Below are 18,156 nucleotides of genomic sequence, written 5' to 3'. Positions count from 1 at the left end.
CCACCCCTCCAGGCGGTCACAAAGAACCGAGCTGATCTCCCTGTGCTATGCGGCTGCTTCCCACTAGCTATTTACCTTACGTTTGGTAGTGTATATATGTCCATGCCGCTCTTTCACTTTGTCACAGCTTACCCTTCCCCCTCCCCATATCCTCAAGTCCATGCTCTAGTAGGTCTGTGTCTTTATTCCTGTCTTACCCCTATGTTCTTGATGACATTTTTTTCTTAAATTCCATATATATGTGTCAGCATACAGTATTTGTCTTTCTCTTTCTGACTTACTTCACTCTGTATGACAGACTCTAGGTCCATCCACCTCATTACAAATAGCTCAATTTCATTTCTTTTTATGGCTGAGTAATATTCCATTGTATATATGTGCCACATCTTCTTTATCCATTCATCCGATGATGGACACTTAGGTTGTTTCCATCTCCGGGCTATTGTAAATAGGGCTGCTATGAACATTTTGGTACATGACTCTTTTTGAATTATGGTTTTCTCAGGGTATATGCCCAGTAGTGGGATTGCTGGGTCATATGGTAGTTCTATTTGTAGTTTTTTAAGGAACCTCCATACTGTTCTCCATAGTGGCTGTACCAATTCACATTCCCACCAGCAGTGCAAGAGTGTTCCCTTTTTTCCACACCCTCTCCAGCATTTATTGTTTCTAGATTTTTTGATGATGGCCATTCTGACTGGTGTGAGATGATATCTCATTGTAGTTTTGATTTGCATTTCTCTAATGAGTAAAGATGTTGAGCATCCTTTCATGTGTTTGTTGGCTGTCTGTATATCTTCTGTGGAGAAATGTCTATTTAGGTCTTCTGCCCATTTTTGGATTGGGTTGTTTGTTTTTTTGCTATTGAGCTGCATGAGCTGCTTATAAATTTTGGAGATTAATCCTTTGTCAGTTGCTTCATTTGCAAATATTTTCTCCCATTCTGAGGGTTGTCTTTTGGTCTTGTTTATGGTTTCCTTTGCTGTGCAAAAGCTTTGAAGTTTCATTAGGTCCCATGTGTTTATTTTTGTCTTTATTTCCATTTCTCTAGGAGATGGGTCAAAAAGGATCTTGCTGTGATTTATGTCATAGAGTGTTCTGCCTATGTTTTCCTCTAGGAGTTTGATAGTGTCTGGCCTTACATTTAGGTCTTTAATCCATTTTGAGCTAATTTTTGTGTATGGTGTTAGGGAGTGATCTAATCTCATACTTTTACATGTCCCTGTCCAGTTTTCCCAGCACCACTTATTGAAGAGACTGTCCTTTCTCCACTGTACATTCCTGCCTCCTTTATCAAAGATAAGGTGACCATATGTCCGTGGGTTTATCTCTGGGCTTTCTATCCTGTTCCATTGATCTATCTTTCTGTTTTTGTGCCAGTACCATACTGTCTTGATTACTGTAGCTTTGTAGTATAGTCTGAAGTCAGGGAGCCTGATTCCTCCAGCTCCATTTTTCGTTCTCAAGATTGCTTTGGCTATTCGGGGTCTTTTGTGTTTCCATACAAATTGTGAAATTTTTTGTTCTAGTTCTGTGAAAAATGCCATTGGTAGTTTGATAGGTATTGCATTGAATCTGTAGATTGCTTTGGGTAGTAGAGTCATTTTCACAATGTTGATTCTTCCAATCCAAGAACATGGTACATCTCTCCATCTATTTGTATCATCTTTAATTTCTTTCATCAGTGTCTTATAATTTTCTGCATACAGGTCTTTTGTCTCCTTAGGTAGGTTTATTCCTAGATATTTTATTCTTTTTGTTGCAATGGTAAATGGGAGTGTTTCCTTGATTTCACTTTCAGATTTTTCATCATTAGTATATAGGAATGCCAGAGATTTCTGTGCATTAATTTTGTATCCTGCAACTTTACCAAATTCATTGATTAGCTCTAGTAGTTTTCTGGTAGCATCTTTAGGATTCTGTATGTATAGTATCATGTCATCTGCAAACAGTGACAGCTTTACTTCTTCTTTTCCCATTTGGATTCCTTTTATTTCCTTTTCTTCTCTGATTGCTGTGGCTAAAACTTCCAAAACTATGTTGAATAAGAGTGGTGAGAGTGGGCAACCTTGTCTTGTTCCTGATCTTAGTGGAAATGGTTTCAGTTTTTCACCATTGAGGACGATGCTGGCTGTGGGTTAAGACATGGAATCTTATCCAGCTCTGTGACTTCCACTGGCAAAGTCATTTAACCTCACTGTGCCTTAGTATCTTCATCAGTTTAATGGAGCTAATAAAACCTGACCTGCATAGTTCATAGGATTTTTAATATTCATTAAACCTAATATATGTAAAAGTACTTTATAAGCTATGATACAAGGTATAAAAGGAAAGTAATGTTAAACCCTTTCATTCTTTACTGAGACTAGTTGGCCTTTCTGCCTGAAGGCTGTATAGTTAAGTCACTCTGTGCTGATCCAGTGAACCTAGAATAAAATTAATTAACTGGTATGATGTTTCTATCTTGACAGAATTTCTAAAGACTAAGTCACATAGTTAATTAACTATCATTTCTTTAATAAAGTGGATTATTTTTCAGCAAACAGGTTCATTCATATTTCCTGCTGTTTCAAATAATAAAACAGCCTTTATTAGGGGCAATTACTCTAAGGGAAAATATAATTTATTTCTTAAAATTAAAGGTTAGTGATGGAGAAAGAACAAAATGAGCTGAAAAAAAGAAATACAAAAATACATACATATCAATTTCAGTTTGTGGATAACTTCCTGATAAAGCTTTTGTACTGAATGTGGGATGTCAATTTGTGTCTTCTTTCTTTTCTGTACTTTTTTTAAAAATAGGAAAACACAGAAAGACTGGAAGGGATGTGGCTATTAAAGTAATTGATAAGATGAGATTCCCCACAAAACAGGAGAGTCAGCTCCGTAATGAAGTGGCTATTTTACAGGTAAAAAAAACCCCAAAAAGTTGCTTTGTATTGGTTTTAATTTTTGATTTATGAGTTTTTAAATCCAAGTCTATTTAGTGTGCTGATAAGATTTTGGTTTTTGTTTTCTTCTCATTTTTCTTTGTTCTCATTTTATGACCTTTTGGCTCAGTGAGAGGCTGGTGAGCATCTGAATTAACTCCCTAAGTTTTTTTTTTTTAAGGCAAAATTAGGTTACAATAATCTAGGAGTTACAAGGACTGCCATTATGGTAGTAGTTTGTTTAGAACACATTTTCCTAAGGAAAATCTTAAACTAAAAAAACTCAAATTTCATTCTTAATTCATCACTCCATGAGCTCAAAATACTTTGATACTTCTACCACCACATTTCATTATAATAGTTTAGTCCATTAAGGTATATTTTTAAAGATATATTGGCAATGACTTAAATCCCATAAAATAAATTACTGTGTGTTTTAATTTTTATTTAGCATTTTTATCTCTTTTGGACATCTAGAAGAGTAAAATTTAGCTTTATTTTTCTGAATATCATATAATATGCAAATATTTATTAATTCATTGTGTAGCTTTTGCGTAGTATTTAAGAAATCATGGTGATATAATAGTTAATGCTGTCAGAGCCCCATTTGCTTGTGGGTGAAGTTCAAGAAGACACAGCCTATTGAACTTGTGCTTCCTTGGAGAAGAAGGTAAGAAACTTATAAACATGTAATTAATTTTACATTTATTACATTATTGGTCACTGTTAGTAACATTTGCCTCACTTTTTTTCAGAGGAGTGATAAAAGATTGTGGTCTACAAGCTACCTGTGGTCTCTTCAAGGCTGCCTCCTCCTATAAAACTACCTTTAAAATAGTATATTAACAGCATTCAGACTCTGCATTAGGGTTTGAATACACTGTTAGAGATCTTTTTTCATATCTAATTTTGGACTCTTTCTCAATATCCAATCAATATGCAAAAAAATAAATATTAAGGATTTATTCATAAGGATTGATTTTTCCTTGTCATTTAAAAAAATTTTTATTGAAGTATAGTTGATTTACAATGTTGTGTTAATTTCTGCTCTACAGCAAAGTGACTCAGTTATACATATATATATTCTTCATATTCTTTTCCATTAGGGTTTATCACAAGATATTGAATATAGTTCCCTATGCTATACAGTAGGACCTTGTTTTTTATCCATCATATATATATTAGTTTGCATCTGCTAATCCCAAGCTCCCAATCCATCCTTCCCCCACCCGCCCTCCACCTTGGCAACCACAAGTCTGTTCTCTATGTCTGTGAGTCTGTTTCTATTTCATAGATATGTTCGTGTCGTATTTTAGATTCCACGTAAAGGTTCTCCTTGTTACTTTGATCACAAACACAGCTCTGTACTAAATACTGAAGCTTTTTTCCCACATGTTATCAACTGCAAATCTTAATAACTAAATTTAGGAATTTCCAGATAATACACAATGTAAACACTTTATTATTATAGCCCTCTGGTTATTTTCAGAAGGAAAATATTTCAGAATTAAATAATTGTTGCCTGTGGGATTTTTCACTTTCATTTCACAGGGCTGTAGTAATGTCAAATGTCCTTTTGCTATTGCCTGAAGAGGGTAGTAGAGTAGTGGGAGAAAAGGTGAGGCGCTCTCATGGCTCCCTATGTAAAGGGGAAAACATTCTCAGAAACTTAAGAGCAAAATTTCTAGTTTGACCGTTGTAGTATAAATTCAGTATTTTCCCCTTCTCTTCTTGGAAATCACCCAAAAGCTACAAGAAAAATGACAAACAGAAAAGCATACTCTCTCTTTAACAAAAATAGAAAAGAGTTCAGCCCTACAAAATAGGTGGAAGTTTTTCCAAAAACAATGGAAATGGACCAGGCAAATGTAGGAAGAGGCACCACAATAAATAAGTTAGTTTCCCTTGGTTTTGCTGGCTCTTTCTGAGCTCTACAATCGTGACAGCCTCTCTTTAGTTCCTCTCAAATAGAAGAAAGCCAAGGGAGTCATGATCTAATAAGATTTAATTCAAGAGAAAACACACGAAGTGAATTGAAGTAGGGCACTCTAACAGTGGAAGAGTGCAAATCACACTAAACCAAATGGCATCAACAACATCTATAAAGGAAAACTAGAGACCATACAGGGAGGAACAGACAAGCACATTAGTAGTCCATGACAGATGAAATAGACAAAGCTAAGTAAGAACATAGGAGGCCTAAACAGTATAAGGTAGATCTAAGCAGTTTATGTTGAACACTGTACCCTAAAAACAAATAAGTACCCTATTAATTCAAAAAAACAGTAGAATAAACAGTACTTTTTGGTCTTAATGCACTAAAGCTAGAAATAAATTACGAAATCAGAAAACAAAAACTCCCACCACCTGAAAAAAAATTTTTTTGAGTCTTAATTCTTGAATCAGAGAGCAAAATCAAGATTGGAGTATTTAGAAAATAATTGTGGAAATACTGTATATCAGAGCTTTTGGACTATTGCTCACAGAAATCTTGGTAACCTCAAATATTTAACCAAGAAAGAATGAACATAAATGAATTAAGAGTCTAACTCAAGAAGTTGAAGGATGAACAGTCAACCTGAGGAAAACAGAAGGAATTAACAAAGATAAAAAAGGAAATTAATAAATTTAGTATAATCCAAAAACTGATTATCGGGCGGGGGGGGGGGTGGATAACAATAAAATAGGTGTCCAACCGAATCAAAGTATAAGAAGATATAACAACATTTTGGAGAGACGATCACAAATACTGAAAAAATTTTAGGGAATCTTAAGATACTATCTTGTGCAACTCTGTTAGATAAACTTGAAAACCTGGAGAAAATGATTCTCTATGAAAGTATAATTTACCAAAACAGACTCTAGAGGAAATAGGACATTTAAACAAATAGAAGAAGTGGTTAAAAGAATTTATGTTACAGCATACTTCTATTTTTGTGTGTGCATGCGTTTCCAAGGATGGTGGGGGGAAAAAAGAAACTTAAGAGGTAGTCAACTGCAATATAGGGGACAGCCAACCACACTTCCAACTCTAAATCGGTCAAAGTTATGATGTTCTGAATCTTCTGCTTACTGCCATTATCATGCCCCACCACTGTGGGGTATTTCACATTCATGTATCTACTATAAGATTATGTCACTTTTCATTTTGCTACCTGGAACACCATGTCATTAACTTGTTTTAAGCTGATTAGTAAACAGTATTTATCTTGCATTTGCTATTCACTTTCTAAACATTTTTAAAACACCAACCATGATTCAGAAGTTGAGCTAAAAGTGACTAAGACACAGTCTCTGCTCTCAGAGAACTCACTAGGCTACAGAGTAAGATACATATACACGTGATACAGTACCATGGGATAAGCAGTGCTGCATAGAGTGCAGTGGCAACTACTGCAGTAGTCTGGAAGAGAGGTAATGTGAGCTAAACTGGAGGCATTACAGTGCGAACTGAGACATGATGGTGTATTCAAAACACATTTTAGAGATGGAGCCCAACTTCACACAGGCTGAAAAAAAGTTTGCCCTCTTGGCATACTTAGATACCCATAGTAAGGAAAAAAAGCATAAGAAAAATATATTTCTGTTAATAAGTATTAAAAAGTTTAATCACTTGGGCCAATATTTAAGAGCATATTTAAGACTGAATAAGAAGAATGAAACCAGACTACTGAAGATATTAAAATCCACACAGAGGAATTTAGATTTATATCCAGAAATAAAGAACCATTGAATGGTTTTTGTGTATGGCTGACTTCTCAAATTGCTTTTGAAGAAGTTTTGTTTCTTTTTTTAATATCAGTTAAGATAGATTGCTTTTTTATTAGCAGATACAGTATCACATTCAGCTTTGTATTTCTCCAACCCTGTTAACCTAGTAGTGCTTAAGAAAAAGGGGTGATGGTAGTAAAGAAATGCTGAGCCTAAAAGAGGGAAGACCAGATCAAGGTATAATGCAACGAGATCAAGACTTAGATAAATAACTACCTTAAAGACAAAACCACCTGTTTGAGCTAAGACCCTCACAAACAGCCCCAAAGAACCAAAGCTCTGTGTAATTGGCCAAACTTTGATTGGCAGTTGGTGCCTATTCATGGACAGCATAAAATTAGAGTACTATCAGAAGATTAAAAAGATGAGAAGGAAGGAAAAGAAGTAGTAACGGACAAGGGCATTTATACTGGAAAAACTGGGAGGACATTCTTTCCCTTCAGTGCATCCACTCTCCAGTACAGAACTTGGAAAATCAAAATCTATGATCCTTTTTATTTTGTTTGCTATTATTTATTTTTCTAAGCTATTTTTTTGCTTTCTGTGCCGTTATTCCAAACAATTAATTGCAGCACATTGTTAGATATTAATATTTGCACAGTAAAACTTTTACTCAAGTTGGTCACATAAATATCCTGCAACTCTTCAGAATTTGCACCATCCTGGGATTGTAAACCTGGAATGTATGTTTGAAACCCCAGAACGAGTTTTTGTAGTAATGGAAAAGCTGCATGGAGATATGTTGGAAATGATTCTATCCAGTGAGAAAAGTCGACTTCCAGAACGAATAACTAAATTCATGGTCACGCAGGTATTTTAACTTTTTTTGAAACTAGAAAATAATAAAAATGACAAGAAATGGTAGTGCTTTTACATATTGTAACATTGTGGGAATTATTAACTTTGAAAAACAAAATAACACTTTTAGTTAAATCTTGATGAACTGTAGTGGACTTTTTAAATTATTATACCACTCAAGGGGTCCAGTTAGTGTTTAGCTGTGATTTTTCCAGAAATAGAAAAAAATTCTGTTTTCTTCAATAACAGATACTTGTTGCATTAAGGAATCTACATTTTAAGAATATTGTGCACTGTGATTTAAAGCCAGAAAATGTGCTACTCGCATCAGCAGAGCCATTTCCTCAGGTGAGATATTCTCCAGGACCTTTTTTAAGTACAGTTTTAAGTATCTGTCTGACAACATTATGAAGTACCCATGTAATGAAAGGCAGTGCTGTAGATTCAGTACATAACCATCTTACAGAAAAAGTTTCCACCTTATAACTGCTATTGAGGATTTATACCCGAGTAGTCTGAATTCAGATTTTACTAATTATATTGCTTATTTTCATGAAGACTTTTTAGACTTAATGACTTTTTAGACCAGTTCTCAAGGAATAACTTTTTTGCACTTTTTGCATAATTCACCCCTCCCTGTGGGTTGGGAATGAAGTAGGGAGAGTCAGCCTTGGTTGGTGCTTGGTGCTCAGGACAAATTCCCCATGAAATAAAACAAACTGAGGGATGATCCTGAAATGAGAAGACTAGATTTTGGTTGAGGCAGGCAGCCAACACTTCTTCCTCTTTAGAGTACTATTATTTCAAACATTTTCAGCAAAACCTATGGAAGACTTACATTTCCCATCACTGCCAGTGCTCACATATGTATTATGATATGTATGTGTGTGTCTCTCTTGCGTGTGATGCATTCATTTTTTACTTGGCTAAATTTCATTTCATTAAAAAGTGTTGATCTTGATCCAAATTTATTTCATATCCTAAAAATGGTTATTAACCCAAAGTTTGAAACATTTGTCCTGAGGAATATATATTGGTGGTACCTATGAATATTTCTCATGATTGTCATCAGCTAGAATAATCTGTTGCCAAATTATTGTTTATGTACATTTAAAACACAGACAAGTGGCTAGAATAAGGACAACAGATGACTATTTCACTTGGTAAATACAACTCAGATTCTCTTTCAAGAAAAAGATGTATTTAAAAAAATTATTCAACTCTTAAGGAAGTAATCATATTCCTTTTGTAATGCCTATGTGAATAAAAGTAATCCTCTACCTTTGTGAGGTCAAAAAGGTTCCGTAAGCATTGGTGCAATATTTTAAAGTGCTTCCATGTATTATTTCATTTGATCTTCAAGAGAGTCTGGACAAAGGATGTACACCCCTACAGCTAAGGCTAAAACTCCAGCTTTCTGACCTCCATTAGGAACAAAGGGAAAATAATGTCACTTACTTGATACTCTTTTTTTTGGTCAAGTGCTAGCCATGGCCCCTCTTCTTTATTCAGTTGCCAAACTGCCAAGTCATCTTTACTTTATCAAAATGTTAGCTGAAATATGGCATTTAATGAAAAAAGTTATTTCTTCATGGTCAATAATCCTGTTCTTCAAATATTCAGAGGAAGTAGTTGAATTCAGTAATGACACAGAACAAATATCATAAAAACATGTATGAAGGTCCGTCTTTGCTTTCCACTCACTGTTTGTACCACTGGTTTGTAGAGGCCTCTCAATTTATCTTGAAGTTTTTAGTGAAGACATTTTGTGAATCAGGGCATTTCCCCCGGACAGTACTTGGCATTTGCTTGTTCAGCATGGATGTATCATTAATCACCAAAATTTGAACCTCGTAGAAGATGGGCAGCAAGATAAGTATTCTGAGCTCTGCCAATCTCATTACATTTCCAGAACTCTCTTCCCAAAGGGGCATGGTAGTGACTGCAGCTACCCCCAGATATAACTTGTTTCAAATCTAAACATCTAACTAGCAATATTTTGTTCCATAGTCATAGAAAACACTCTTTCTCTTTCAAACAATCTCTAATATGACTCTTCTACTGGCCACATTAATAGTTATCCTTAATACACCTCAATTTCATTTACTTGCCAATATATAGTGTCCTTGGGAAGAGAGATTCTAGGATTAAGCAAAATAAAGGGTAAGTTTTTAAGTATCATAACTTATTTTTCATTCAGCAAACATTTGAGTACCTCTATCCAGGCACTGTGAGGCCACTGAGCATTTAAAAGTGAAACATGTATTTCCTGCTTACAGGTAATAGAAAGTGATCTCCTGAAAGCCAAATGATATAAAAGATCAGCACCCTCCATTTCATCAAAAACGCTGAGCACTTACAACACCAGTCTGGTATTTGGCATTCTGGAAGCTAGAATTCAAAAGTGGTTTTTTGAAAGGAGCATTAGCAAAGCTCTTCATACTGTTAGTAATGGATCACAGGGTTATAAATGTATCTAAATTTTGGGAAAAGGGTATTTTACAATTTCCTTATCTATAATTTTTTGACATTCATAATACAGTTGGCAAATGTGTTGAAATGATACAGTATCATATTTAGGGACAGGTATGTATATATAGATAGATACATATGTCAATAATATAAAATTAACATCATCCTTTAATTTCCAGGTGAAGCTGTGTGACTTTGGTTTTGCACGCATCATTGGTGAAAAGTCGTTCAGGAGATCTGTGGTAGGAACTCCTGCATACTTGGCCCCTGAAGTTCTCAGGAGCAAAGGCTACAACCGTTCTCTAGATATGTGGTCAGTGGGAGTTATTGTCTATGTGAGCCTCAGCGGCACGTTTCCTTTTAATGAAGATGAAGATATAAATGACCAAATCCAAAATGCTGCATTTATGTACCCACCAAATCCATGGAGAGAAATTTCTGGTGAAGGTAAAAAAAAATAAGTTTTAGGTCTGTGTCTTTTAGTCAAAATATTTGTGATCCCAAATCACCCTGTCTCTTCTGACTTCTCTTTTTAATATTTCCCCTTCACCTTCCAAATTCAACTGTTTACCAACTGTTTGAGCACGCTTCCTTTTACGTTATCTTACTTATCTTCCTTATAGTTCGCAGGCAGGGCACTAATCCAGGCCCCAACTGCCTCATTTTGAAACTACTCAAGTAGCTTAACTGTCCTCAGTCACCACTGCCAAATCCTTCTTCAGGAAACACTACTTTCATCTTACGCTGCTCCCGGACATTTATCTCAGCCTCCCTCTAACCAGGCTGCACCTGTAGGTCTCTGGGATATGGCCCAAGTTTGCCTTCTAGCCTCATCCGCCATTACTGCCCTACGCAAGCTACTTTCAACTATTCGCTGTATTTTGCTTAGGTTTTTACCCTGCCTACCCGTCTCTCCTCCTTGCAGTCAAAATCCTTCCAGTTCTTCAGAGATCCCTTAACTTGTGGCTCATCTGAGAAGTCTTCCCTGAACCCCTCCTCCAAACTGTGTAAGATCTACGTAGGCTACTAGTTGGGCGTATTTATCTTTTCACGACCACTTATCTTCAGAACTAGATTCTGATCTCCTTGAATGGAGACCTGTAACTTAGGTTCTTTATATACCACTTAAAACATTATTTAACATTCCCATAGCATTTGATAGAACCACTACTGGGGAACTTAGCCAACCTTTGGAACAGGGGGGCCTTTTTTTTTGTTTTTCCAAAAGTGCCAGACCTAATCATAGGGATTAACAGCCCATTAAACTGGGAAAAGTTTGAGGAACAACATATAAATAGTAGGCTTACTTGGTAATGAACAGAGCTAACTGAAGAAGTACATATGAGGGTTTGGGGATGTTGCCAAAGTCATCTTCGAGCTCCTTGGACAGTGTGGTCTGCAGACCTCTTAATCAGAATCACTTGGTGAATTTATTAAAAAGAAGACCCTGCTGGCTCTATCCCAGAGATTCAGACTCACCAGCTGGATTGATGCCCAGGAATAAATACACTGAATGATTCTGATGCACATAGTGGACCGCCATTTAAGGAACAATGGATAAAAGTTTGAAGTATTTAGAATACAGAGAAATTAATAATTAAAATACTTATGGGAAAAAAATAACTTGATTAGGGCAAAAACAAAAATATGGAAAATCGTTGCTAGTTTGGTGGTATTTAGAACTAGAAATAGTATAGTATAAGTCGTTCATTTGTCTCATCCCTGGATCCATGCCTTACTAACAACTGTATTGTTACATAGGGATGTTGTCAGTGTATAGTTACCTGGTTGCTTTGGTTTTGCAGTTGGCCCATTTCTCCAAATAATTGGATAAAATATGTATGCCAAGATCTCATCACATACACCAAAATACCATGAACTTATTTGCTAAAACTTGTTAAGTATGAACTTTGGGTAATAAGTTATCACCTCACTGTAACCACATCTGTAGAAGCAAGGCAATGGCTTCGGCTACTTTTCCAGACCAAGCCCGAGATTAGAAAACATGGCATCACTGGGGAGGGAAAAAAGAAACAAAGAAACCCAGCCTATAATAAGAGTCTGTTTTATTCATCTTAAAAATAATAGTTAATACTCAGCATTTATATGCTGAGCACCATTCTAAGCCCTTCGTGTGTATTAAATTTATTTTATCTTCTCAACCACCTCATTTTACAGTTGACCGAGGCACAGTATTACTTTAGTAACTCACCCTATGTCACACGTAGTAACAATGCCAGCTCAAGCAGGCTGGCTCCAGTCTGTACTTTTAACCTGTACTCTATACTGTCTCCTTAATATTAATAAACCAGATACACTGTGAATTCAGTAAATATTTATGGATCACCAGCATGTTAGCTTAAAGGCCATGTCCTTGAGAAGCAAAAATCCTCAACCTTGTATTTCTATGGATTGAACTGCTTTCCAGGCAGAGTCACAGGTTTGGGATGCTCCATACGCTCAAATTCATGTATCTAATTTTGTCTTTTCCCTTAGCAATTGATTTGATAAACAACCTACTTCAAGTGAAGATGAGAAAACGTTACAGTGTGGACAAATCTCTTAGTCATCCCTGGCTGCAGGTAAAAAAAAAAAAAAAGTTCTCTCTCTTGGCAAAAAAAAAAATGTATCTCTCTTCAGCGATTCTCATTTGAGCAGTTCATGGTGATTGTCTTAATGAAACCACTCTTAAAAGCAATAGATTCTACATGTCTTAGGGCCTTGTAGTATTCATTTCACCTTTTTGTAAGGTGAGCTTGACACATTACGTTGTCAAATATATTTTATTTTTAAAATGTCCACTAAAAGGTTTATATTTGCATTGAAGAGATCAGAGATGCCATTTAAAATGTTTGGCTTAATTCCCCCCAAAAGCTGTTGCATAGATTTGTCAAAAGATACCCCCAAACTTCAGAGTAAAGAGAGAAGCTTCAGAACTATTTTAAAGGGAATGAGGGGTAGAAATAACTTCAAAACAAATATAATCATATTTAGTCTCAGCAGTTATTAAATTATCCTGATAACAGATTCTAAGCACTTTCCCCTATTTTGAAAAGTAAGGTGTAGGCCTCTCCAACAAAATATTTTAGTGGTTATTATTAGCCACCTCAGAAGCCTGAGGCAACGTTTTCTTTTTTAATTTTAGAAACTAGTTCCTTCCTTCATGAGAGACTCTAAATTTGAAAATGTATTTATCTTTAACATTGCTAACTTAAAATATTACAAATGAACTTATTGTATAGCAAATATTTAGGAGGTAGGGGTTGTCAATTTTATGACTAGGGTGCTGAGCAAAAAAAAGTTGACAGTATTGTTTCTTTTATGGTTCATAATCTTTGTTTTTCCCTAGGACTATCAGACTTGGCTTGACCTTAGAGAATTTGAAACTCGCATTGGTGAACGTTACATTACACACGAAAGTGACGATGCCCGCTGGGAAATACATGCATATACACACAACCTTGTATACCCAAAGCACTTCATTATGGCTCCCAATCCAGATGACATGGAAGAGGATCCTTAATTATTATTGAGCTAACTTCAATAAGGATTTCATGTTATGGACTGGTATTTTGCTGCATAACTTGTTCTTTGTAGGTTGTCATCTGAAAGGATGCAAAGACATGAGGAAATATGATAAGGAATCAGTGACACCAATACTGTAGTTCATATTGAGTAGGTACAAGAGGGGAAACTGAGTAATAAAAACACATAATGGAACCCAAGATAAAGCTTTTCATAAATTTTTATAGCATAAGCAATAACTGGTTTTTGTATTTTTCCTAATCGTTCATTTTAGTACAATAGTGGCACTTAATTTATCTTCCCTTTCCTATTCTTAACATTATTTTTTTAAAAGGAGAAAAAGGCAAGCTAGAGTCCAGTTATTGCATAGCTTCACTAAATCATACAAGAGTTACAAGGTTGACTACTAAACAGATGTGCATTTATGCGGTAACTGAGAGGCTACCAGCATGCCATTTCCTATAGACTTTAAACATTTGTTTAACCGACCATAGAGGCATTGAGGGGTTTTTCCTAGACTCCTGGAAAGGGAGTGCTGGACTGTTTTACCTTTCTTTTTTAGGTCAGTCAAGACTCCAAAACAGTGATCCCTAACCCTTTTGGAGTTGAAATTCTGAATATGCTCTTTGGAACATGAAAATTAAGTTGTCACCTTTTGTAAGTTTTGATATGTTGCAACAGCCCCTAAGGTCATTCGGGACAACTGATGTACAAAACCAGGAGTAGGAACTGCTGGTCTCAGTGCTGAGTTGTTATGTATGTCTTCTTACAGCTCAACTCTGCTGCTAAATATTCACATTCCCACTGACGCCGTTGTGATGCCACAATTGGATTCCAACATTTAATAGGTATAGATCTGAACTCTAATTACACAATTTATCTTTACATAGGGTTGAATAATTTGAGGAAGGAAATTAAATATATGCTAAAAGTAGGCCAGTGCAGAGTCAGTTAATGCTACAGGAAAGAATAACAGTATCCTTTTGTTCTTCCCTTAGCTTATTGGAAGGCTTTACAGATATCTAGAATGTTTTAAAACCAATTATATTTTAAGCAGTTTGAAGGAGTGGATGGGGTGGAGCATGAAACAGTTTATAAGAGTATGGCTATTTTATCAGCTGAGCAAATGAAAGAATGAAATGTGTTGTGTTTTTTTTTAACACTGCTGCTTCAGCAGCCAGCCAAAGACATTTTTTTTCTACCCAGATATCATATTTAAGAGGTCAGACTTTTTCATAGCTTTTTAAAAGTTACTAACAGTCTTCCCTCAAAAAAGTTAAAGATCTGCTGGGACCATTCACTTATAAAACATCTAGGGACTTTTTGTTTTTTGATTCCTCAGTAATCATTGTAAACTTTTTTTCCCCTCCAAAAAGAGCAAAAGACGTGGACAAAAAATCTGGCTCCGTTCTTTAATTACCTATGTTGGCCTCGGCAGGTGACAATCTTTGTCTGAGCCTTGAGTTCCTCAATCTATAGAATAAAGATTATAATTCTTGCCTGTACCTTCCTCACAGTGTTGTTGTGAAGATCAGTTGTTGATAAGCTAAACGTTATAAATGTGTTAACTATCACTGCCCACAGAATTTGAGGTAGCAAAGGAAAAGAATGTTCTTCTTGTGAACAGACTAAGACTGAGAGGGCCCTTAGAGATCCTGAAGCTACTGCCTTATCTAGGACTAAAAATATCCTTGAGAGAATGGAAGGAAACACACAGTGCTCCTGTTTTCTGTGCTCTTTACATGTTTTACCCTCACAACAGCCATGAGGTAAGTGCACATGAAGTCTGTCTCACAGATAAGGAAACTGAGGCACAGGGAAATTAAGTAACTAGCTGCTGACGGTCACAGTTAGGATGTGGGTTTGAACCCAGGCAATGTGGCTCCAGAGTCCTTCTTACCCCTCCTAGCCATTTTACTATACTGCCTACCCCTAAATATCTCCAGGAGACACTCCACAATGTCTCAGTATCTCATTGTCAGATAGGAGTTTAAAAAATTAAACCAAATTAATTTTGCAAAACCTCTGGGAAGTGTATTTTCCCTGTGATAGAGGATAACTTCCCCAAATTTCTCTAAAGTAAGAGTTTATATCAGTGTGCTAAAATGAAGTAATTCTGAGTCACTAGGCACCCTATTGTGGTTTTACTGCGTAAAATGATAATTAACTGGAATGACGTTTGTTTGCTATACTTATATAATCAAACTTTACAAGCCATGAAATTAATTGCACTCTTTGTTTTTGTTGAATGCCTAAGGAGTTTTCTAAAAAAAAAATTGTAAAGGCACTGTCAGATAATTTGGAGTTGAGTAATTTCTCCAGTTACTGTATAACCTGCATAACCTTTTTTTGTCTTGAAGTCATTGTGTTTGTATAAGAAATAATTGTTAGAAACATTTGATAATGTACAAAGTAGTCTATAATGACACTGTTTAGTACATTTTTATTTTTTATTACATCCCACTTTTTGTAAATATCCTCAAAGAAGCTTGATAATAAAATGTATTTCCATATCACCATACTTTTCCATGTGAAAACCTAAGCCTATCTCTAGTAGAGGTATCCAAAGAATATTTTATTTGGTTGTGTTTTTTTCCCAGGCTTTGGTAATAGAACTGTTTTGGAAATAGTATTTGTAAATGAAACTAATGCTATATTTAAGAACACAGATTTTTTTTTTAAATCTGACTAAAATAAAAAACAACTCATTATTACAATTTTATACAAAATTTGAGGTAGTAACCTCAAGGTCTCATTTCTTGGAATGAAAGTTTGGAATAATTTTAGGTTTTTCAGAAACTACCATCAAATATTCCACTACTGCAACTGCCAAAAGACTTAAGTTAAATACCTAATACCAAAGTACATGTATAGGTTTCAAGAAGCATTGCCTCTTTCCCCTTAATCATAAAAACTATTAAATAATTGGGAAGGGCCAACTATGGGCATTTTCATCTTCTAAAAATTCTCCAACCAAGTCTTTAAGGGTGGCTAGGAATGGCCCAAAGTTGAGCAGCATCTGAAAAATAAGGCCTCCATCTTCCTTTAATTTAGCGTGAGATAGATAGAGAATGCTAGTCCTGTTCTCAGTGAAGCCAAAGAAGCAATAAGAAACAACCATTCATCACTCTGCCAATGAATTTCCAATATAGTTAAGCTATAAATTCAAGACATATAGCTAGTATTTTTTTTCTTTAATTTCACAAATTTGTGTTGCTAATATAACAGTTCTTCAGAAAGTCCATATGTCTGCTACTAATAAAAGTTTTTTGAACCAAAAAATGAGAACTTACGGAACTAAATCTTGACAATTATCTGAAAATAAGAGAGAATTATTAACTCAATTTAGAAAATTACTCCTCCTAAGCAGTCTGGATTTACTCTAAGTCATATTTTAAGTACCTGTTAGGTTTATTGGTTTTACTGTGACTTTAAAAAATTTTTTAATCTAATTTTAATTATAAAATTCACAGAAGCATATGGTAGAAAATTCAAATACCAAAAAGGAGGACAAATAAAAGTCTTTTCCCACCCCTCAAACCAGATTGGGAAATTTAATAGTGATTATTGAAGTTCATAGCAATATAAGGCCTACCTCAAAAAAGAAGAAAAATTTCAAATAACCTAACTTACTGTCTAAAGGAATTAGAAAAAGAAGAACAAACAAAGCCCAAAGTTAGTAGATGGAAGGAAACAATAATTATGAGAGGAAATAAAATAGACCAAAAAACAACAGAAAACATCAATGAAACCAAGAGCTGGTTTTTTGAAAAGATAAACAAAATTGATACACCTTTTTGCAAAACTGATAAACCTTTAGCCAGGCTCATCAAGGAGAAAAAAGAGGGGACCCAAATAAAAATAAGAAAGAGGAGAAACAACAACTGTACTACTGAGATACAAAAAAAAAATCGTAAGAGAATACTACAAACAATTATATGCCAACAAAGTAGACAACCTAGAAGAAATGGAAAAATTTCTAGAAACATACAACCTGCCAAGACTGAGTTAAGAAACAGACAATCTGAACAGTTCAGACCAGTCATTAGTAGTGAAATGGAATTTGTAATTAATAAAAAACCTCCCAGCAAACCAAAGTTCAGGCTTCACAGGGGAATTCTAAACATACTAAGAAAAGCTAATACCTATCCTTCTCAAACTATTCCAAAAACTTAAGAGAACGGAATGCTCCCAAATTCATTCTACAAGACCACCATTACCTACCCTAGTACCAAAACCAGATAAGAACTCTACAAAAGAAGAAAATTACAGTCCAGTATCTCTGATGAATATAGATGCAAAAAATCCTCATAACAAACTGAATCCAACAATATATTAAAAGGATCACACACCATGATCAAGTGGGATGTATTCCAGGGACACAAGGATAGTTCAATATTTGCAAATCAATCAGTGTGACCCACTACATTAACAGAAGGATAAAAATCACATGATCATCTCAAAGGAGACAAGAGGCATCTGACAAAATTCAAGTCGTTCATGATAAAAACTCTCAACAAAGTTGATATAGAGGGAACATATCTCAACATAATAAAGGCCACTTAACCACACTCAATAGGGAAAAGCTGAAAATCTTCCCTCTAAAATCCAAATTGGAAGGGAAAAAATAAAATTGTCTCTATTTGCAGATGACATGATA

General features: G+C 35.3%; 1 protein-coding gene across 3 annotated transcripts in view; it reads left to right on the top strand.

Annotated features, from left to right (window-relative positions):
* The window catches only part of PRKD3 (protein kinase D3), an 85,433-nt gene extending 71,731 nt beyond the window's left edge, over positions 1–13,702 (top strand). For all 3 annotated transcript variants that reach the window (XM_060118008.1, XM_060118006.1, XM_060118007.1), the window contains 6 exons: positions 2,803–2,909; positions 7,351–7,512; positions 7,749–7,847; positions 10,151–10,418; positions 12,468–12,553; positions 13,321–13,702. In XM_060118008.1, the coding sequence (XP_059973991.1) occupies positions 2,803–2,909; positions 7,351–7,512; positions 7,749–7,847; positions 10,151–10,418; positions 12,468–12,553; positions 13,321–13,494 (896 nt within the window). In that variant the 3' untranslated portion in view covers positions 13,495–13,702. The remainder of the gene's footprint in view (positions 1–2,802; positions 2,910–7,350; positions 7,513–7,748; positions 7,848–10,150; positions 10,419–12,467; positions 12,554–13,320) is intronic.
* Positions 13,703–18,156: the final 4,454 nt, after the last annotated feature.

This window comes from Mesoplodon densirostris, chromosome 14 (assembly GCF_025265405.1).
Source record: "Mesoplodon densirostris isolate mMesDen1 chromosome 14, mMesDen1 primary haplotype, whole genome shotgun sequence".
NCBI classification, from domain to species: Eukaryota; Metazoa; Chordata; class Mammalia; order Artiodactyla; family Ziphiidae; genus Mesoplodon; species Mesoplodon densirostris.
Note: the sequence above shows the minus strand (reverse complement) of the source record. Positions and strands in the feature narration are given on the sequence as shown.